The sequence below is a fragment of the Orbicella franksi genome, chromosome 6, assembly GCF_964199315.1.
Source record: "Orbicella franksi chromosome 6, jaOrbFran1.1, whole genome shotgun sequence".
Lineage (NCBI taxonomy): Eukaryota > Metazoa > Cnidaria > Anthozoa > Scleractinia > Merulinidae > Orbicella > Orbicella franksi.
In genome coordinates this window covers 17280099-17303746 of record NC_138150.1, presented here as the reverse complement: position 1 = coordinate 17303746, position 23648 = coordinate 17280099, and the positions used below count along the sequence as shown (strand labels likewise).

Here is a 23648-nt window from a genome sequence, read left to right as displayed (position 1 = left end):
GTCACACGCGCGAGGCGAACCGTGATTCGGTGATCAGAGGGGTGTATACTATACGGGTCAGTTTTAGACACCTTCAATTTTGTCTGTCGCATTACGGAAGCTGAAGATGGCCATCCTACGTCCCCGCCGTCCTGGCAGCCTCGCCTGAGAAAAACAAAAAAAACTTAAAACAAAACAAGGAAAATGCAAGCAACGAAAACAAGGGAAAGAACTGGCCGAAAGTGCGGATAAGTTGAGAAGTGGCCTATTAAGAGAGATCCGCGCTCACAATATACGTTTTTAGCATGTATTATTTTTACTAGCTAGAAAACGAATCACTCAGTGATGAATTAATCTACTGGCCTAAGTAGACAGGCTTGATTGTTTTTGTTTCTTCTTCTACTTTTTTTTTTTCCGTTGGATTCAAAATTAGAAGTTGGCTAAAACAGAGGCAGTGTGCTCCACAGTATTTTCTATATTTAGTACCAAAGAGGATGACTTTTTTTTTTTTTTTGCGCATTTTAGTATGGAGTGAATATTGCTTTTATCACCTTGACTACTTATCAATATGTGATGTCACACACGGTGTCATAATTTTATAGTTCTGCTTTGTGATTGGTTGATTGATTCAAGGAGCAAACTTGTGAAGTGGATTTTATATACAACAAAGACGGGAAGGAAAGCAATTACAAAACAAAATAGAGCACTGTAATTTTGTGTTATATTTGTGTTTTGTTCGCTCCTTCCTAATTCAAAATGTAGCAGGTCCACAAAGTACGAAAGATGTTCGTCGAGTTAACGCGCAAGGATTCGAATTCGAGGATGTCGACAATGGAGAATGGAGGTAGTGTTCGCGCGGCTGCGTTTGGTTTGCAGTCGATAATCGTTTCTCAGTATTCAAAACAAGTATCTACTAAGTAAATTGAGAAGTCATCATGTCAGCGAAGGAAAAAGGGAAGCATAGCACTCAAAACTTGATGGTAAGTAAACGTGTGCGTGCAAGTGAAACCGTTGCAGATCATAGTGTGACAATTGACAATCAGAAATAACTTAAGCTTAACTATCCTCTATTTGCTGCGAAATGGAAGTGAAAGAAGCGCTTGTATCTTATCGACGAAACTTGTACAAACATTCAATTAACTGATCGATGATTTTTCCGTTTCCAAAGGTTGCTGTTCGAGTGAGGCCGTTGAATGGAAGCGAAGTCGAAGACAAAAGCTGCACAGAAATTGTTCATGTGTTGGACGAAAACGTGAGTCTATGGAAGCTCGAAGCCCGTACCAAATTTATCATCTTAGTGAATTCTGTTGCTATGAGGTTACACTTTCATTTCAAAAGTTATATTATTCGTGAAAAAAGAGTCGGAAGCGTAATTTTTCCATGGCAGCTATGCTTTGTGTTACTCGAGTTTGTTGCTTGCATATAAGCATGTTTTAATGGTCCGGCCTTCTGTGTTGATTCAGACTAGTTTTATTGTTAATCTGCACTGAGGGTATTTAAAGCTCAATTTCAGGTAAAAGTTAGCTGAAGCTTGATATCTTAATGTGCGTTTTACTTATAGAGGTTATGACTTAGCAGGTCAGATCAGATTGCAAAAATATCTTCCTTTTTGGCCATGTGATATAATTCTCCATTATAAGCTTAGAAAGTAAACATTGATACAATTTGATAGTTTTTTTTATCAATTTATTTTTCCAGTGACTTCCTCTGCACCTGCTTATATATGTGTTGCATCGTAACTGCAATGTCAAGCTATTTCCTTGATACTTAAACCATAATTCTAAATTCTCAGGAAAAATGTCTCCATTGTAAGATCCGGAATTGTATGGTAAATTCATTATTGCTTCTTGCCTTGTAGGCTACCAGGGAGATTTCACTCCTACTGATTGATCTTGACTCTCAAATTTCATTTCCTTGTGGATCTGTTCATACAGATAATGGATTCAAATCCGGCTGTGTTTAATGGTTTTCTTTTTCCTTGTTTTCTTGTTTCATGTTTCACTTCCTTGTCCTTGAGTTAATTCATCTAAGAGCAGACTGACCCCGCTCCCCCCTCTTCTTAAGTGCCCATTAATCATTGCAGCTGTCATTGATGTTGACATTGCAAATGCTACATCATTTTGTTCCAAATCCAAGCATGGATTTCTCAAAAATATAAATATTAGTTTATTTTTGGCATTCTGGTTCAGGTTGAGATAAAAATAATGTAAGAAATAACGTAAGAAAATTTCACGTAAGATAGGTTGTCATATCCACATATCTTGGAGATTGGCAACTTGTCATTTTTATCATTGCATGCTATTTCAGACTAAGTGAAAGTGAGTTTTGACATACATACTATTATATATATAATAATTATAGCTGGTCTATCCATGATGTATCTGTTTGGCATGGTACAATACCTCAGTTCTTGTAGTTGGTTATACAAACTAATGGAAGGTTCTTGGACAAAAACTTAGTGGAAATCAACTCCTACTGAGATAATAATTTTTCTTCGCTTTAACTCAATCATGTTTCATTTTCAATCTCTTGACTTTATTCTTCTAAGAGCCAGCTGGTCTCAATTCATTTGCATTCTTAAGTGCGTATTAATCATTTCTGTGCTACAGGACTATTTCTAGCCAAGCATAGTTTCTCAATCATAGTTATCAATCATGGTGGTACCTTGAATTACCATATAGAGCGGTTATCAATAGAGTGTAAATCAATCAAGACCAAAAGACATTTACTATCACTCTGGCCAATCACAAAGGACACAGACATCCAGTGAACCAATCAGAACTTGAAGCAAACACATGTAACGGAGGCGAAATGCAGGAAAACATTTGCAAGCAAGTCATGATTGGTTTTAGTTTCACTTCTGATTGGTTAACAAAGCAGTGCAAGTTTTACAGATGAATAATTCTACTTGTGTTAGTAATAGCTGCCAAACTAATGCACATGGGAATTCTATCACCTTTGTACTTAAGTGAAAACTGCTCTTATTATGTGCTGAATAAAAGATTTCACCTGTAACAGTTTAGTACATCTAAACACCCATATTTTCTTATTTCTTGTTATGAATAGCAATCAGCAAAATTGTCATCACCACATGTTACCAGCATAATTGACAAAGTAATCTTAAGCCTTTGGCTAATGTTGTAATAGATGTCTTACACCAGAAACCATTTAATCAGTTCTCCTTGTTGCTTACAACCAGTTTAGTTGCCATGGCAACTGAAATAAAAATATTATTATATTCGTTTTGTTAATAGGTATAGATTTTCTTATTCTAGCACACCTAAGATTTTTGTTGCATTTGACCATAAGTACCAAAAGTGACCCACTTACATGTAGTATCCAGTGGTCAGAATCTTGCACAATATCATTTCTTGAGGTAATTAATTTGTACAGAAAGTTTCACACTCTTAGAAGTGAAAGACATATCAATGCTTGTTGTCTTAATCTCAGCTGGTGGTGTTAAAAGATCCGAATGAAGATCAAGATGACATTCTCAGAGCTAACAGATCCAGAGAAAGGCAGTACATTTTTGATTGTGCATTTGGGCCAAGTTCAAATCAGGTAAGCCAGAGCTTTGTTTTGAAATAAACTGAATTTTTTGTCACCCTCTTCTGTGGGAGTTTGTTTAAAGTGCCACTGAAACGAAATTTTCGTACTCTCTTTTATTAGCCCAATTTGTAGTTTCAAACGTGCTTAAAATAATGGTGAACTTTATTTCTGTCAAATCCTAACGGAAAGTGCTTTTTTTTAGCTGCTGAAATCGACTTTTTGGAGCAAAACTGTGTCCGGGCTCTGGAACCGAATTTAAGGACCTTGTGACGTCACTGGTTGTATTCACGCAACAAGCGCTATAGATTTTCTCTTGTTTTCACTTGATTTATTCAAGTCTATTTTTCATATTGTCGATACCTGCTAGTTTTCTACCTTGTAATTTCTGTCCCGTCTTGACAGGAAATACATATCATGAACGTTGGAGGGCGCCAAAGAGTGTAGATTCACCAAAATAAATGCTACAGATTAGAACAGCTCAGTTACCTTTCGAACATCTTGAGTACTCGATTGGAGGTTTCGAAGACGAGTGTGGCAACTTTTATATCACGTCCTAAAGCCTAAACATGATATTTCGTCGCCTGTTTTCAGCCTGGTTCTGAAATTTGGATTCTCACGTTTATCTAAGGTCTATTACACAAGGTTCAAATATATCCTCGGCAACTATACTGCGGTAAAAGCAGTAAGCGCATCAGCCATTCGCACAATCACGAAGTTATTAACGGTCCACAAACTTTGAGTCGAGTACTTCTTTGCATACAGAAGGCATCCTTTTATGATACTAATAAGTGAGAGTTCTTGTGGTAGACAAAATGTATCTTTGAAAATTGTGATCCGCAGCAGGGTTTGCTTTATCGCCGCATACGTATCAGTGTAAACAAAGTGGGAATTTCGCTTCTCTTTTACACGTATCTCCCAATTGCAATATTTCATGGTCGATGGATTACTTTGAGTTCTTTAGCACATACTTATGTCTATGATCTTCGTTTAACGGTATCCAAATTCAAAGCAATTCGTTAAAACGTCACTAGTTTACACTCCTTTCGAAGGTTTATTACACAGAATTTGAACTAATTTGCATATATCACCTTTCGCCGTCGACATTGTCACGCTTTCTCACGTTTCCTGAAAACATACCTGTAGGGTCATGGCAGCTTAGTTTACCTTTATAGTTTAAATTCGCTCCCTCACATAAAAGAAGAGGGTTTCTTAAATTGTTGCTGATTTGATAACTTGTAGGATGTAACAGATACAACTGGACTAAAGGTCACTGTAGCACAATCTCGTCCGCGGTGAAACTCACAAAGCGTCCGGTTTCCTCGAAGCGAAGCGACTCGAAACTCGAAGCGTTGTTGCTGCGATTCGTGCAGCAGCAGTCCGGATAATAATTTCAAAAGCCGCTTTCTCTTGTTTTCGTGTCTTTTTTACTTTATGAGTGTAGGTTTTCTTTAATTGAGTGGTGACCATTTCACCAAGAGTCCCGATCATTTTGCGATCTAAGAACTCCCACTCGTTTGCTTGCTTACATAAAATATCCTGCAAATATCCAATTAAATAGACTGAAAAGCCCTAGGATCGACTCTCCACCTCTTCTTGTCTAAGGCTACTGTTATTATCTGCTTTACAGCTCTGAGATGTCCTTAAGATGTTTTTTGAGGGGCTTCGAACAGTATTCTCTTCTCCCATAATCACTCTAAATTTTCAGCGCGGCATGAGAGTAATACAACCAGTGACGTCACTAGGCTGTTTTGGCCGCACCAAGATGGCCGCCAATTTTGGGCTTAACCTGCCAACTTCGAACGGCTGAAAAAGCAGTTTTCGCTTACCATATGCGAAAAAAAAGTCTGCAGTTTTTCCAAGTAAGGTTGAAACTTTATTACTAAGCAAAAATCTCACATACGAAAATTTCGTTTCAGTGGCACTTTAATTATTGTTATATATGTATCTTTTTTTTTCTTTTTTATGCTAACATTGTAATTTCAAAATGTTAAGTGCAAAATAAAGTGAAGTTGAAGAAGTTGAAGTTGTCTTGCCTGCTTGTAGAGTTCTAGCCATATCTAATAAAACTGGGCAGTCTAAAACTATTAATAAATTATAACAAATTGTTGGGCCACCTGACACAATGCTGGAGTTAACCAGCAATCATCCAATCCAGGCTTAGGGAAGCAAACAACATTACTAGTTGTTGCATGCTGTTGAAATCATTTGTGTGAAAAAGCCATCTCCGACAGTGTCATCAGGATCACTATAGCCAAGTGAAAACTTTATAATATTACTATTCCATTCAGTGTTCAGTTTCTTGTACTAAATAAAGTTGAACCTCCACTAATGGCCACCTGAGAACAACAGCCACTATTTTTGTCTGGGCGGATGGTCGATACAGCCACCCTTACTTTAATCTCTCTACAGTGGCCAATCTCTCCACAACAGCATCCCAACTGCCAAAATAACCTCTTGACAATGGCCAGTTAATCAACAACCGACAAATGGTGTATACAAAATCCCATTTTTTTATTGTAAAATAATGGTCATGAAACTTAAAACTTGATGCTTCCTGCATGTTGTTGATCTCTGTTTCTTTTTGGTTTCTGCTTTATTGATATGTTCTGATTGTGTTTAGTTATGTATTTCTATCCTACAATAAACATTTTTTTAAAAAAATGAAATGTTAACCCTCCCCTCCTCCCCCCCCCCCCCCAAAAAAAAAAGAACAGAAGTCAGATTACACCCTGACCTCCCCATAACGGCCACCTCTTTCCAACAGTCACTTAATAAAATTTAATTATTGATTTGGTACTTTTTTGAAGGCTGAAGTATACAAGACAGTGGCCAAACCTCTGATTGAAAATGTCCTCACAGGATATAATGCTAGCGTCTTTGCTTATGGAGCAACAGGTATAGTGCAATTTATAAAATATAGGTGAGTTCAGATGAGAGTAAGTAAGCAGGGTTGTAACTACATGTAGCGTCATTTACTTGTAACAGTGGGAGGGGTGGGGGTGGTTGACAGAATTCTTGAAATTTATGCAAACCCTTGACTACATCTCGGGTTTGCATTAATGCATGTCTCAAATTCTCCAAACCTCCTTGAGTTTACATGAGGCTGTGTAAACATGGAAAAAGTCCTGATGCATATATATATATATTGACTGCTTGATGTAAACATTTTGTAAAAGAACTGAAAATATCCTATATTGATGTTGTTTTTAGGAGCTGGGAAAACGTTTACCATGTTGGGCACTGATAAAGAGCCTGGTATAATGGCATGCACCCTGAATGATCTTTTCTTTGAAATGGACAAGACCAAGGAAGATATGAAGTACAAGGTGTCAATGTCTTATCTCGAAGTAAGTGATCTTTTGCTGAAAGTCACATTATATCTAATTGTCTTAGTGACTGTAGTCTAAGTTTGTGACGATAAGTTATCAAGTTCATGAAGCCTCAGTTACCTCAAAACATCCAGCCAATAGTACTACAAACAAAACTGAATTTATCTATACTATCTAATCCTCTTTACCCTACAAATGCTGTCCTTGAAGGTGAACTGTAATTAATAACTTGAAGGTTTGTTTTTTGATTGGTAAACCATATATCATTAAACGCCTCTCAAAATTTAAGATCAAATCAAGCCAATGGAAAATCTGCATCTTTGTCTGTTTACTGATAATATAAATATTCAGTCGAGGCTTCAATTTTACTGGGATCATCTTTGGTCTCCACAAACATTTTAATTGATTGATTTTCTGAGTGGCTCAGTTCAAGTAGTGCTTTGTGTGTGTGTGTGTGTGTTTTTTTTAATTTCAACCATACCATATTACAGAATGATGCAATTTGTAATAAGTTAATATTAGGAAAACTTTACAATATTTGTGATATGAATATTGTTTTTCCCCCCTTTATCTTATAGATCTACAATGAAATGATCCGTGACTTGTTAAACCCATCTTCTGGTTTCCTTGAGCTGCGAGAAGATGGTCGGGGAGTTGTAGTGGCTGGGATCTCTGAAGTTCAAGCCAAGAAAACTAGTGAAGTCAGTATGAAGTCATCTCTTTCACCCCAAACATGCCTCTGTTACACTATTACATGTGCACTCCACTTTGAAAAAACCTTACTGTTGTGGAACCTTTGATCCATGTCTTACCAAAAAGGTTTAATTCTGCATTATGTACATGTCCATGTATCCACGTGCATACCTGTGGTTTAACATGGAAGTCAAACATCATATATCCATCCAGTCAGTCCATCTGTCCATCCATCCATCCATCTGTGCATCAGTCAGCCAGTCAGTCATGCAGCCAGCCAGTCAGTCAGTCGGTCAGTCAGTCAGTCAGTCAGTCAGTCATGCAGTCAATCAGTCAGTCATTCAGTCAGTCAGTCAGTCAGCCAGCCAGCCAGCCAGCCAGCCAGCCAGCCAGTCAGTCAGTCAGTCAGTCAGTCACACAGACAGACAGTCAGTCATGTAATATTAACCTTATTCGTTTATATCTAATTTTAAAATGTTAATCTATTTCTTTAACTGGAATGAAGGTGATGGATTTGCTTGTAATGGGAAACAAACAAAGGACAAGTGAACCAACTGCTGCCAACAAAACTTCATCAAGATCACATGCAATCCTTCAGGTAAGAGATTCTTTGGATTATTAGAAGGGACAGTATGCCAAGGTCTATCACACTGGATTCCCCATCGATTCATAACATTTTGGGAAGAGCCACAGAGAACTGTTAGAGCCAACTTTATTCTTACTAATATACGCTAATGGGTACAATTCATACAGTTCATCAAAGAAGATTTGCACTACTTGATCCTTTGACAATCTCTTAAATGTTCCTTCAGTTGCTATCTGATCATGCAAGGGACTCCTTATTGTCAACATAATATGCAGGAAGCCAGGCTTAAACGTTTTGGTGATTCACACAATTGGTGTAAATGGTGAAAGTGGTTTATGAAATTAATTATTAAATTGAAGTTAAGCTTGCATTCTGCTTAACCGTTTGTTGCATATGGCACAAAAACTGTCATGGGATTTTGAAACATGTTTTATTAGTTAACTCTACAATGATTGTAGTGTCAGACAATGTCATGCAACGAAAGTTGTTTGCCATTTTTGTATGAAGCAAACAGTTTACCACAAAATTCACATGGGACAAAGTTGTACCCTCTAAACCGGGCTGTAGACATTCTCCCAATCTGTGTAAAATTGTTTTCCTATTCAAGCGCAGCCTCCTATGCAGAATGCTCTTTGGGCTCATCACACAGTTTTCCTCTGTGGGGGAGAAGATTGCACAACAAGCCCAAGTAGTGTCTACATAGGAGGCTAATTCAAGCCCAGGGACGTACATGTAGCAAAATGCATTTTATGTATATTTCACAATAGGTAACAGTCACTCAGAAGAGTTGTGTCAAAAATACAATTGATGAATTCAGAGTTGGAAAACTTTTCATGATTGATTTAGCTGGATCTGAGAGAGCTGCACAGACCAAGGTGAGTAATCCTGATTTAAAATAGAAATTCAGAGATGCCAACTGGAAAAAAAAATCAAAATCCAGGAGATCACCAATTTTACCTTTTTTGACCCTAAACAAAAGTTGTTCAAAGTAGAATTCAGCCAAATGAAACCACAAAAATGCATCAAATTTCCAAAATGTTCCCTCAACATGCCAAAAATCGACCAAAATATGTCTGAAAAATGTCTTTTATGTACTCTCATTCGTATTGTCCAGGAGATTTGGTGACCCGTATGGGAGACCGGGGATTCGGTTTGTACTCGGGAGACTCCTGGATAATCTGGGACAGTTGGCATAGATGGCAGTTCTCCCTACTGCTTGAGCTGGTGCTGGGGATTTCATGCTTTCTTGTGTTTGGACCTTTTTAGCTTACAGTAAAGAAGTAACTTCTTTATTTCTAGAATCGTGGCAAAAGGATGATTGAAGGAGCACACATCAACCGTTCCCTGCTTGCTCTTGGAAACTGCATCAATGCATTGAGTAAGTGCAAACCCTAACTTTCTATTAAGTAATGCAGAAACTGATCTCAACTGGCCACTGTTTCCTTTTGTTTCAGGTGAAAATCGTGGCCATTACGTTAACTACAGAGATAGCAAACTGACAAGGCTTTTAAAGGTACAGTATATGTCACTTAACTAATGGTAAATTGTTCATCGTAATTATGATCTAATAACCCGGTCAGTGATATTTGTTCATGGATCTTAGTCACTACTGTCTCTTGAAGCTACAGATTTTAACAGACTGACATCTGATTGTCTATGTTCATTAGTGGGCGAGTTCAGTAAGTGACATTTTGTTCAAGGGAAGCAGTAACTGTTTTCCCTGAGCAAAATGTCACTACCCAAACTTGCAGCTAATGTACTTACTAGATGGATGCCAGTTCATTTTTTTGCATCACAAGGAGTTTATGTGTTATTTTTGTGATTATTTGCCTTGTTCTCAAGCCCTGCTCTATTACTTTGTACTGTGAGTAGGTAATAAACCTTTAGATGCTGACTTGACACTTTTTATTATGTAGGACTCCCTGGGTGGTAATTGTCGAACAGTCATGATTGCCCATGCAAGTCCAGCAAGTGGGTCATTTGAGGAAACTCGCAACACACTTTTGTATGCAGACAGGGCCAAGAATATTAAAACCAATGTAAGTAACATTGTTAATGTAACTTTATTTTTAGCCCTTTGATTAAACACTTCGCCTTGAGTACATGCTGCTGTAGTATTCTGGAAGATCTATGAAAAAGAAGATTTGGAATAACTCCAATATTAATTTTTGTCTTACATGTAGCAATAACTGCTAAGACTGTATTAATGGCGATACTGTAGACAAAGTATTTGTCCAAAATTTATCCAGAAGCCTATATAATTCGTAACTAGTATCAACTAAAAATTAAAATAATTATTGAAAATTTCTCCAGAGTGGCAATTTTGATTTCTTCACGGGTATACATGAACTGTCACAAAGTCAACTTTGATAAACTTTCTTCATCCTTATGATCCTGCACTTCTCCCCAAATATGTGTTGTATTTTCTCCATAGAATCTTTTTGTCCAATTTAGTTTTGTAACTATTTGAAAGAGGTCAGCAATATAGAAATTCAGAACATGAAATTTCGATAACCAGCAGAGACACTGTCCCTACGTGTATCATTTCTATTTAATTAATGTTGTATTTTTTTCACCTTAAACTGTCACAGGATTTTGGCACACGTTTTAAAGTGCATGTTAAAATATCGTGATGTAACGTTTTAAAGTACGTGTTAAAATATCGTGACATAACTCAATCTTGTTTAACAATAATATATCGTGACATAATATAACGTGACATTATGTAACGTGACATAACCATGGTGATATAATACCATGTGACAATGTTTATGGTGACATTATCTATAAAGAAAAAGTCACCTAAAACAGCAATCGGTAAAATATTTTGTAGGAGTGTGAACTCTCAAACTCTTAGTAATGAAATATCCACTGTAGTGGCAATGGTTCATTTCGAGCTAAATTTTGGACTAGTTTTGTAAACTATACTTAGCATAAATATATCAACAGATTGTACACTCTTGTACCTTGTAATCTTGGGCCTTAAGTGTTTAAGAGTGTCTATGATCCTCCCTTAAAGCTTTGTAACGTAAAAGTAGCGTAGATGCTTTCCTTGTGGGAAAATACTTCAACCTCGTTTCCAGGGTTGCCTCTCTATCTCTCGGTTGTTCTTGGGAACGGAAAGAAGAGAGACCCTGGGAACTAGGAAACTACAGTTTGAAGTGCGAAGTAAACATCTTGCATCCTAAACAAAATCAAGTGACGCGTAGAACAGAATCCTTTATCTACTAAATTTACTCATGAGTGCAGTTTCTACAATTTTCCTTTAGTTAATGCAAAAATGAAAAATATGCCCTCGTTGATGCCGTAGTTTATTGCGTTGCTACTCTCAAGTAAACGGCATTTTGCAAGGCTGGTTAGTCTCATGAAAACGTCCATGTACAACCTCTATGAGGTTAGTACTAGTCCACAGTGCTAAAGGCACCGCATTTACAGCTGCTACCAAGATGTGCCTTTTCCATCTTCTTCGCCAAACAGCCATGACAGCCATATTCTGATAGCGAGTCTCGATCGCTAGAGACACGCTGGTGAAAAACCACTCGATCACCAGCGGAACTGAAGTTCGAATCGCAAAAGAATGCAGCAATTTCAATAGGGAATCATTGTGTAGGTAAATTAACTGATAAAAGTGCAAAAATCCATTAACGGCCACTATTGCAGTTGATTCATACAACATGCTCATGATAGCGATATCAGCCATTAGTCTCTCACGGCGAGGAGTACGAAAACTTCCCCAAGGAGCTGATGTTCTTTTCCAAATCATATGGGAAATGTGATCAAATATAACCATGGTGCTTCGTTCTATAACTTCTGCTGAGCCGTGAATTATTCCAAGAATGGCGATAGATTCCACACTATTAAGATCCGCCTGTAATACTCGAAACATAACCGCTGAGCCAAAATACAACGGGACCAACAAGGAATAGGAATAACCCGGATGGGTTATGTTCCATAACCGCTGAACGGAAATTCGCGCGATCGCTTTGACTATGACTCCCATGATAGGAGCGAAGAGTGCGATTAACAGTTGGCCTTCCTTGTGCTGTTTGTTGTACGCTGGGTAAATAAAAGTCACTAGCATTGTGCCAAGAAGGAAACAAAAAGAACCGGGTAGAATCATTTGTATCACAAAAGTCACCTGCTGTCTTCTTGACCGCCGCATACGGAAGTGACTTGTTAGAAGACAAATTTGTCCGCATACACTCAGAAAAAATATGATGTTGAGTACACTCTTTTGAAGCAATGAAATCTTCGAATGAGATAATTCTAGGGCTTGCAGCGCCACACGATAAACGACATCTAGAAAAAAGCCGAGGTAACAAACCAGAAAAAGTTTTCTTTTCACCCCCATCAACTGGTATGGGCGAAAAAGGAATAGTGTGCTTGCAAAGTACCACATGTAAATAAAAGCACATGAGATTATACCACAGATTGTTCTCAGCCATTGCACTTGTAATGGAATTGACGTCTTTGGGGAAAACTGGCAGGCGAGTTTAGTTTTGTAAGAAAGATAAGTGATCAGCAAGTATGCTGAACCTATGATGATGGCAGTTAGTAGAGAAATCGAAGCTCCAATGTACATTGATTTACAAGCTGTACTGAGAGCGGATGGTCTGAGACGCTTCCAAGCCATTGCTCTATTTTCGTCTTGTTGATCTTCCTGTGTTTCTTCATTTTGGTCTGGAGAGCACGCGTTTATAACCTTTACATCGAGACGGCTAGACGCTAGATAGTCCAAGCTTGTGGCTTCTCTGTCGCTGTATTCTTGATAAATAAACTCATCAACAGGATGAAAATACCATTCTCGACCTGTGCTTAGTAGAGGATCGTAGCCAAAAGACTCTGCCGTGTATTCAGGTTCTTGTGGGTTGTAGTGCTCTGTGACTCCTCGTGTAAAACTGAACACGATATGACCAAACACCTCTATCAGTGTGCTGCTACTCATGTCGACTTTTAAAATAAGTTTTCTTAGTTTGCGTCCAGATTTATACTCCGCGCTCCTCCAATTAGGTGCTGTTTCAGCTTTGCCGGAGGAATATTACTGAGATAGTCTAGTGTCAGCTTGGCTTGTGAAGCTGCGTTTTCACAGCATGCGGTGTCATATCATATTATGTTAGGGATATTTGCGACGTTTACTTTTTAACTAGATTAAGCCCTCAGTGGCTTACTTGGTAATTGGTCTTTATTATATGTGCCCGGGCATGTAGGTTTTATTTTATTTCTGTTCTTTCTCTCCAGAAATAGGGTAGACATGAATAAGTTCTTCCTGTGAAATTGAGCTACCGATTCTTATTGTCCAATCAAACACTAGCACGAGTACTCGCGATTATTCCGAAAATTTGAACGTCAAGACGACACGGAGTAGAAGAGCTTGAGTTCATTCACTGTATACATAATATAAGCCATTGGAATTTTGGCCGAATGACTTGTGTGGTAAAATGTAAAAACTAAGGTAAAGCCTCGCAAATCTTGTTATTTATCATAGCATTTGATTGCAAACACAAGGTGAAACAGGAAAAAACAAATAATTCAAAAAGTGTCCTAAAGCACTAGAAATGTTGAGATCTCGTCATGCTGGTTGAGTGAACAATACATTTTATAAAGAGCATGAAATTTTTCAGGTGTCTCATTCTGTAGACACATAATGACCTAAAGCTTACAGGCCTTAGGAAATAACGGTATTTGTTTCCTGTTTCGGTTAAAAGGTTACTATTTCCTTTCACGCATGAAAGGAAATAGTAGATGTCTACACGCAGGCTATATTTCAGCTTCCACCTACAATCCCGGCCAAAAGTAGTTGGCACACTTGACCTGTGTCACGTATCCTCTATCCCCCCTAGTCAATGTTGGAAAATGTCGCATTTTTTCAACAAAAAGGGAAAAAATCATCTGATTATCATGAACATTGTAAGTGGGAGGAGGGGAGAACTTGCTTGGTGTCCCGACTTTTTTTTTCTGGGTTGCAGTTTCTATCTGTTTTAGTCCCATGTGGTTCCTCGTTACCAGTGCTAACGGATTTAGCGGTTAAAAACAACAATTTTGGAACTTCCTTTATTATCGCTCTGAAGCGGATGTCATTCGTCTGAAGCCAAATTGCAAATCATTTCAAGTTTTAAATCGTTGACGGAAAGCGACTGGGGATTCAACACGAGATTAATGACTTTGTGAAAACTCTCTCTCAAGATATACCACCCGTCTACAATCGTGTGTCCTTCTCTCTTTTAAGCGACGAACAAAATGCAAACTGTGTAAACAATAAAATTAGCTCTCTGGTAGCTTTGAACCACCGGGAAATTCTGGCGAATAGAGCAATTATTCCACTGTTGGACATGAGATGACTAGCCAACTCGGCACTACGCACCTCGTTGCCTTTCTATCCTCTCATATCCAACGTGCGCTCGTGGAGTAATGGTTAAATAGACACGAGTGTTTTACTAGAAAATACACCACTCGTAAAACTTATTCGAAACTATTTCAGGGACCTCAGTGGCGTATTTTCCATATCCTCACCACCGAAGAAATCGATGACGTAATTTCCCGCTTTTTTTTCCGTGGTTGTTTGTGGAAGCAGTCTGTTTGTCTTTATCATAAAAACAAAATTACTCGGTGGCTTGGGAATATGAATTTTACTTACTACTACTTACTTACTCTTGGTAAAACAGTATTTTACGAACGAGCGCATTTTACTAGAAAATAAAACTCATCTCTTCTCGTCAACATATAATATCCTCTATTTATGTCTACATAATCAATGGCGAGAACAATAAATGATGATATCAGTTATAGTGATAATAAAAATTGTAAATAAAGTCATAAAGATGGTCCGAAAAAGGTTAAAACCCCCATACAAGGCAGACCACTTATTTTAAATATTAGAATCTCTTGAATATATACTTCATTAAAAGCTAAAACCGAAGTCACAATGTCCCTTAAAAATCTCTTGAACCAGGTAGTGAGTTCCGTATCTCGACGATTCTTTTCTGTTCTACAGATCAAGCCAAACCAGTTCAGTGTGTCTTACCACATTGCTCAGTACACCAACATCATTGCTGATCTGAGAAAGGAAATCTTTCGCCTCAAACTCAAAATTTCTGAACATGATACGGACAAGTGTTCAAGTAAGTAGTGACTATGTTGAAATTTACTCTTAAGAGGTTAATGAAATTCCAAACCATTCTTGAAATGTAAGGTTAAGCTCTTTAAAAAAATCTGAAGTGGTTGAGGTTAATGCGAGGATGTTACCCCCCAGCATTAAATTCGCCGGTACCCATTCACACACCTGGGTGGAGAGAGGTACTGTGAGAGTAAAGTGTCTTGCCCAAGAACCCAACACAATGTCCCCAGCCAGGGCTCAAACCCAGACCAGTTGACTAACCATGAAGCCTCCGCGCCTTCCCCTTGTGGAGGAATGGGGACAAAATGACAGACAAAGTGGAGATTGAAATGCATAAGATACAAAACAATATCTGCGTAAAAATGGAAAAAAACCCTTCATGACACTGTATGTGTGCGGTAAAATTGTCATAATTGCCTTTGCTTCGTCAGTAACCCGATTTGAAAAACAGACCATCAATACAAGTCCGATTAAGCAAATTAAATCACCTTCTTGCGTTGTTTTTGCAGCAAAAGGGCAGGAAAAGGACAAGAATCCAGAGGAGATGAACAAATTGCGGGACCAGCTTGTCAGTACTTTTAAAGAGCAGATGGACATCAGGTTAGACTTAGAAATTTTATTCAAAGGAGACCTGTACGCTCTGCGGACCTATTTTATTTGTTACGGCTCAGATTGCTAGCGCCGTTGATAGTCTGCGCTTCATAACTTGTAATCTGTCCATAAGCAGATGCGGTGTGTTTAGCTGGTTTTGTTTATTTTATTTTTCTGTCTATGAGTACATGTGGTCTGTACTGTCATCGTTACGAGTGTTTACAGGTGCCGTGGGTTAAAAAATTCTAACCTGGATCATCAGAATGAAAGACGAACCACCTACACCAGGTTATTACAAGCGGGCCTTGTGACGCCATTCTTTTGTGCGCGCATGCATGCACTTTTGGCAGAAATATATTAAAATGTATAACAGTATACCTTCCCTTTCCCTTAGCTCCGTATCTATGCTCCAGGAGGAGCAAAGAACATTAACGAATACTTTCTCTAAAATCAGCCCCAACTCAGCTGTTTGACCAACAAATCAGTAGTCCTCATCTCAGTGTTAAGGGAATTTTGTTTTGAACTTTGGTTTTTCTCTCAAATTTCAGACGTAAACTGATTGAGCTTGAAGACGCTGCCATGCAGATTTCACTTGACATGAACAGATACATGTTGGTGATAGATGAGTAAGTGTGCAGCAGTCACAGATATGCTGCAAGGCCTAGCTCAAAGCTTTGAAGGAGATCACTCAGGGCACTTTGAGTTACTTTGGCCACCTACAAAATTGCCTTTAAATTGAAGGACGCCTGAAAATATTAGTTTACTAAGATAAAAAAACACCAAAGAGATAATAATAAACCATTAAGGAACAAGGATGATTAAAGATGGAGAAGATTAACGCGGATTGCAAACGAAGTTACAAATAGGCTTAACTTTTCAAGATGCGCAAACCGTGACGTCGCTCCTTTAACAGTGATGAAGATAAGTGACCTTACTGTTTTGTTAAAATATGTTGATCCACTGCGAGCTACACCACTCTTTCCGAAACCTCCAGTACCTTTTATCTTCAGTGCTTCTTTTTCAGATTGTCATCCCCCACATTTTTGAAAGGCTGCCGCCCCAGGATTGAGAAACGTTGATCGTTATTTACTTTCTTTGCAGATGGGAACAAGAGAAAGCTAGAAGAGGTGTACGCAAAAGTACTAGACGTTTATCAGAGAAATCCGATGATTCCGAGCTTAAGAATGACCTAACAAACATGGCTTCTATCGAGGATGAAAACGGAGAGAAAAACGTCGACTCTACAACACAAGACAAACATTTACTTGGTGAAAAACGCCGTGAAATAACATCACTGTCGACCTCAGATAGCTTGGAAGATGTTGAAAACAAAGACTTGGACACTGAAAAAGATAAGAAGCCGGAATCTAACAATGACGAAGGCGCTGGGATTGCAGATCCCGAGGAAGTATCTTTTGCGCGAGAGGAGATTAGCACGTTAATCGCAGAAGAAAAACGGACTTCAGATCTCAAAGCTGATCTGCAAGGAAAGCTTCAACAGACCAGGAAAGAGGTGGAAGCTTTGGAAGAGCTCCTACCCAAGAAGATAAGCAGCGAAGAAAATCGAGAAATTTTGGGATTGTTGTGCAAAGTTCACGAGCTGGAGATAACCAATGCGGAGCTCCAGTCTAACTCGTTGCTCAGAGAGAATTTACTACGTCAGAAAGACTTGGAGATGAACAAGTTTGAGTCGCGACAAAGATTGTGCGATGAAATCATTCAAATGCAGAGAGCGGTTATTAATGGTAAGTATACCTTCCGGACTTGTGATGAATCGCTTAGTCGTAACTCTTTATAATAATAATAAGGACTTTATTCATACTGGAAAACAGGAAAACCTTTCTGTGAATCAACGAAGGTTGATTGAGTGGTATTAATCGGTGATCAGTAGACAAAAATATACAAAGAAGTCATCGTTATTGTCCGGCAAATACAGCTAATTTACAAAATATCAATTAAAGTCTAGAAAAACCTAAGCATTACTCGTACAAATATGGCTGGCGCTGTCCATGTTCATCAATTTTTCTTTCGACTTGACGTAATGTGTCCCAAAAGGCTTTTGGCTTGCCGCGGTTTTCGTCAATCTTGTTTCTGAATTTAAGTAGGAGTCATTCGAATTATAATAGGAAAAAAGACGCGTAGTCAGTCATTTTCTTATTTTAATTAACCCGTTAATGCACGACCACAATTTTATGGTTTCATCGGGGTTCCACTGCATGAAGCAAAGTCACTTCGTGCGAATCAACAATAATATTTATCTCATTTTCACCAACAAGAGGCAAAGGAAACTGCACTCGTGCAGTTGTTTTTTTGAATCTGCAGAACTCTCTCGGGGATATTTGTTTCGCACTACCGACCTTCCGGCCTTAGTTGAAACTTAAATTGTTACCTTTGCAGATTCTGGGATACAGCGTTCCGCAGAACTCGAGGCTCTTTATGATGTTTACATGGAACAATCCGCTGACTTTGAACAACGTGAAAACGGTGCTGCAAGTACTCAAGAAAACTCACAAGGCTCAACTAGCTCGTTACAAAAGGTATCACGTCACCTGTTCCGCTGATTACTTTCAGCATTTTTTTCAAAAGAGAATTGGTTATCATGAATTAAGAAAGAACAACACAGATTTGCATTCCTTATCCGGGGATTTAGGAGCCTGCGATTTCAGGAAGGATGCTGCTAGGGTTTTATATTAGCGGCAACGTTTTTGAGTGGTCAGGGTTTTATATGATTGGACAATGAGAATTTACAACTTTTCTGATACTTTACTCAGGCTTGGAGAGTTTGGCAAAACAACCCGTGCTCTCTATATAGTAATTTATCTCTAGAAATTCAAACTAATACCTTTGGTTCTTTTAGGCGTCGCTCCTTGCCGGGTTAAATCGACGAATGACGCCCTTGGCACGAGAGAGTTTATGTAAGTATCATAGTTATATTTGCTTTTCTTTCCAAGTTATTAGGGTGATCTGTATTGCCCCAACGACTCAAATAATGACTATGGAAGAGACTAACTAGTGCGTGGAAAGCTGAAAGTTTTCAACTCAGTGAAAGTTTTCTTTGATTTAACAAGCTAAAAGGACGTACTCCACTCTTTCCATTGTAGTCACCTTCAGTAAGCTGTCCCCACTGAGCGAAGAGACGCCTTCTCGTCTGGTATCACTTCAGAATTCACCAGTCAAGATGTCACGTGCAACGCCTTCTGCTCGCACTCAGATGTCAGACGACGTGTTCACACGGGAAGCCAGGTGAGATTCTTGTTATTGTACTACAAAGTATCTCCCAGTGTAAACTGACAAAATAAATATAACTGAGTATGACAGAGTAACTCATCGTAGCTTTACATTGAGTGTATGACGAAATGTATCGTAAGTCTTTAAAGGAACTCAGTCACGGGGCTCATACAAAATAACCTTTAAATTGGAGGAAACCTAAAAATAATAGTTTACTAAGATAGAAAAACACCAAAGAGATAATAATCAACCGTAAAGAAACAAGGATGATTAAGGATGGAGAAGATTAAAACGGATTAAAAACGACGAACTTGAAAAATTAAGGACTAGTCATTTCAAGAAACGCAAATCATGACGTAGCTCCTTTAAATATAGGGGGATTCCTGCTGACGTCACTTTTCACATTTTGGCTCATTAGCATACGGGTTTGCGTTCAGAGGGCTACTTGTTAAATATGAATTGACTCAAACAGTTAAAGGGCTTGTGACACTTCGTACATGGTGAATTTTTTAGCTTTTTGTGTGTAATTTTCAAGGAGAAATTGGCTTTTGAAAACTGCACAATTTCTGGGTGGAAAAAGTACTAACGAGTTTCATACATACGTTGTAAAATTTTTAGTCTTTAAACCCGCATCGCACAAAAAGTATTCGATACATCAGGCTCAAATTCGTTAGCAGAGTTAATCGTGCTATGACCTTTCAATATTCAGAACTAGTTTTTTTGTAGCTCCATTAGAAACTGATTCGCTTATGCTAATGAGGCAATATTTTGAACAAGGATTCCCACGTAAGAAGCTCAGTCATGAAAGGTCTTGCAGAAACGTAATAATCATGTCCTTATAGCTTGAAACGAAATCGCTTCGGTCTCATATGGGCAAGTATCCATAGCCTTGGAGTTTCCCCAAAGTCGAAAGCACGCGAAAGTCTATTGCCTGACTTGTAATTGCGTGACATACCTTATTGATGTTTATGGAAACCATAGTGACAGTACTTACCTGGTGTGCTTGTTTCATTTTCTAGTTCACCGCAACCTTTGCCTACCCCCAAGAGGACCAAAAAGCTTCTAAGTTTTACCGACGAAGGTGAAAGTGAACGCAGTTCACCAACAGTGTCGTCCGTCATGGACGATGGAAATGACGAATTGAAGCCTGTCACGCCGGTTAGTCCTGTCTTTGCCAGGACGCGAAAAATCGCCGAGATCGCCGCACGCCGCCGAGTGGGCCTGGACAAGAATCTTAGCAGTAACAGTAAAACTAGCTTGGGGCCTGATGGCGAACTTCCTGCCAAGTCGAACTCTGTTACAGACATGCGTGTGCATGAACAAGCTGCGGAAAGTCAGAAGTTAAAATCCGACAACGGACTATCGGCGAAGGCGTCTCGAAGTATGAGTGACTTGTCCGTGATTGACAAGAGAGCAGGAGACGTGTCATCAGAAGACTCGGCTCCAGTGGACAAAAGAAAGGGAGCTGTTAGAAGCAAAGTGAAAAAGCCCCCTCAAAGAAAGCCTAGGAGGTTACGTTCCGCGTCGCTAGATGATTCTAAGGTGTTGAGAGGTATGTGTGGTGGCCTTGTCATGAGTCGCAGCAGTTGACAACTGTTTTGTTGACCCTTACAAAACTGAGGAAAGAGAACAAAATCTACCCTTCCATCCTCGACTGTCATTTGTTGTTGCTTGTTCAATGTTGTCATCTTGAAAAAATTTTCAAGTAGAATTATAAATCACTTCATATGTTATGCTTTTGTTAAACGGTCCCAATATTGCGATGTAAGTAACATTTACATTGTTGGTCCAGAATGCTTGCTTCAGTTCGCATTTCATCATTCATGTTCGAGTACTGAAATTTAAATATCAATGAAGAACATTGAGATTTTATACGGCGTATGGAAAATGGAGCTTTCAAAAAGCTTATTTTGCAACTGACGTTCCATCGACTTACACAGATCAAAGGTTAAGGCCCGGTTCATACGTCGCATTTCTACCGTGACGAATTCAATTCAACGGATTAAATTCTACAGAAATTCGACGTCTGAATCGGCTGCCGCATTTCTGCCGCACGTTCGACTGGTCTTGTCGCATTATCCGACAGAAATGCGACACCGATTCAGACGTCGAATTTCTGCCGTGTCGAATCTAATGCATACATTATGTTAATGTATTGAGCATGCGTAAATGTTTTCCCGCCACAGAAAAAGAAGAAACTTGGCCATTCTTGACAATGCAACCTGAAAATATTGCAACACATACTGCTCCGTTGTCAGCCTTCTCCTCGTTCTATTGGCGGACAATTTTTAGCAAAATTGAAGTCCTTCGTCGCTCAGTATTTTCGTCCGCCATATTGAATACTCTACGTTTAAAACATTTTCCGCTGGCCGACATACGCGACAGTATAAATTCTGAATTAAGTGCGACACAAATGCGACGTATGAATCCACAGCCGCATTTCTGCCGCACTTAATTGAATTGAATTCGACACGACAGAAATGCGACGTATGAACTGGGCCTAACTGTGTAGTCTTTTGCAATCATATCCTCTGCTTTCCTGTGCTGCACCTCCTCCTGGATTTTCTGCCATTGAATAAGTACTTTAACAAACGACAAAAATGCAAAAAAAAATCCGAGTTTTTTTAGTTCCAAAACATACAAAGATGGGGGTCTTTTCTCACCTTGTCGTTCCAACATTTTAGAAACTTAGTTGTGGAACACGTTGTGCCGTTAAGTTGGTTACGGTGCGTCAATGTTGGGCAATGTTGTTAAGTGGTTTGATAAAATCGCTGAGACAAAAATAACATGAGTTCGAGATGAGTGGGACGCTAAGTTGTAACAAACAAATGTTTTATTTTTTACAAAAAACATTGCCTTTTAGTGTTGAAAACTTCCAGTTTTCGGCTGTCACACAGCAGCCTTCGATGGATCAGTTTTGTTTTCAATTTTTATCCATCGAGGATTGTAGTCCGACACCCATAAGCTCGAAGTTTGAATATTGTGCATAGCCCGAGAACATTTTTGTAAAAATTTTAATCATGCACTGTCCGGGTATAAATTTGTTTGCTTAGTGAAACCTCGACTCACACGCAAGCAAGAATTACAGGAGGCGGCAAGGCAAAAGGTTGCTGCCGTATTGGCCCAATCAAACGCAAGGAATCGAGTTTATGGAGGACAAAGCACGGGGGGACGAAAAGCTGGCGGACCGCGACGATCAAGAGGAACAAGTACCTCAAAACCCACCCCTGTACAAGGAATAGAGCATGAAGGTGCGAAGACAACGGTTAAACCGGCCACTTCCGCGGCAAGTAATCTACAAGAAGGCAAGTATTATAACCTCCTTCCTTCCCTCTCCTCCCTCCCTCTCTCCTCCCCTCTCTCTCCCCTCCTCCCCCCTCCCCGCTTCGTATCCCACTATCTTCATAGAGTTCATGCATCCATCCGTTAATTTCTCGCGAGCTTCGTTTGTTGTTTTGTTTCTTGTTCAGTTTTTACCTTGCATGCCCTTTAATGCTTTTAAAATCAAAGTTTTAAATTACCTTTTTGTTGTCAATTTATCAGGCGAACTGCAAACCTTCTGGACAAACGTGACTCCGCCCTCTACTGTCCACCAGTATGGAGTCAATTACGGCAAGGGACACACCATCCAAAAGAGATACCGCGGACCGCCTGAGGTCAGCGGCACCGATTCGAACCAGTCCACTCCGAGGCTCAAGCCGAGGAAAAAGCCGCTAAAGACTGGTGCAAGATCTGTTGATGAACTGTCAGTGAGTGGTGTTGCTGTGCGTCCGACAAAGCAGGCCGCGGGCGTGCGCAGAAGTTGAAGTTGTGGAACATGGCAGAGCACTCGTGATGTTTTACCAGAGGCTCTTACTTGATTGCCCTGCAACGTCATTTCGGTGAAGTGATTGATCATCAATGAACAAGAAACTATAGGATTAGATCTTGTTTGATCTACAAACTTTAAGACAGACATGTCCTTTCTCCTGTGAAAATGATAACTTTTTTACTCCGAAGATCTCAATAACGTTTGTTCTACTGTTTTTCACAAATTTTCTGTAAATCACTAGGAGAGAAAAGGGCCTTAGCTCAAAACGTTTCTTTCGGAAAAGAGTTACAACGTAATCGCGACTAAGAGCACCGTAGCTCAAAGATAAATCAAGTTATTTAAACAAATTTAAATTCAATGCATCGTCAGAATGATGATATTTTTAACAAGCTGGTAAATCATCAGTGCCTAAGTTAAAAGCGTCCAGTCCGCAGTGAATTTGTATAGTAACAGGATGCAGTATTTATTGAATAACGTTTTGTTTGGATTCATCTGTATAAAGGAGAGTTACACTATTTAAAATGTACAGTTTTATACTTCGTAAAATACTATAAGTTTTTCAGTATTGTCTTCAATAAACTACGGAAATATCTCATTGAAATTAGGGCTAGTAGTTTTTGATTGATTTGAAAGAATGTCGAGAGGTAATCTGGGTTCCAGATTCGTCGCCTCTTGAATATATTCATGTGGGGCAAAGACAGAAGCAAGAAAAAGCAAGACAGAGTATGCTAGTTACCAGTAACTTAGTGCCTTCCCCACCATTATTCG

General features: G+C 39.0%; 2 protein-coding genes across 2 annotated transcripts; one reads left to right on the top strand and one right to left on the bottom strand.

Annotated features, from left to right (window-relative positions):
• The first annotated feature begins 633 nt into the window (after positions 1 to 633).
• On the top strand, positions 634 to 23481 carry LOC145490979 (kinesin-like protein KIF19). Its single transcript, XM_081470100.1, has 21 exons — positions 634 to 959; positions 1148 to 1231; positions 3430 to 3540; positions 6336 to 6423; positions 6739 to 6875; positions 7436 to 7558; positions 8056 to 8148; positions 8904 to 9011; positions 9436 to 9514; positions 9591 to 9649; positions 10053 to 10175; positions 15128 to 15254; positions 15760 to 15850; positions 16390 to 16467; positions 16943 to 17586; positions 18239 to 18378; positions 18699 to 18756; positions 18943 to 19084; positions 20089 to 20621; positions 22123 to 22374; positions 22613 to 23481. The coding sequence occupies exons 1-21, from the start codon at positions 915 to 917 to the stop codon at positions 22873 to 22875; spliced, it is 3378 nt and encodes a 1125-aa protein (XP_081326226.1). The 5' UTR covers positions 634 to 914; the 3' UTR covers positions 22876 to 23481.
• LOC145491012 (uncharacterized) lies at positions 10194 to 15113 on the bottom strand. The gene has a single exon (XM_081470142.1). The coding sequence runs from the start codon at positions 13079 to 13081 to the stop codon at positions 11465 to 11467; it is 1617 nt and encodes a 538-aa protein (XP_081326268.1). The 5' UTR covers positions 13082 to 15113; the 3' UTR covers positions 10194 to 11464.
• Positions 23482 to 23648: the final 167 nt, after the last annotated feature.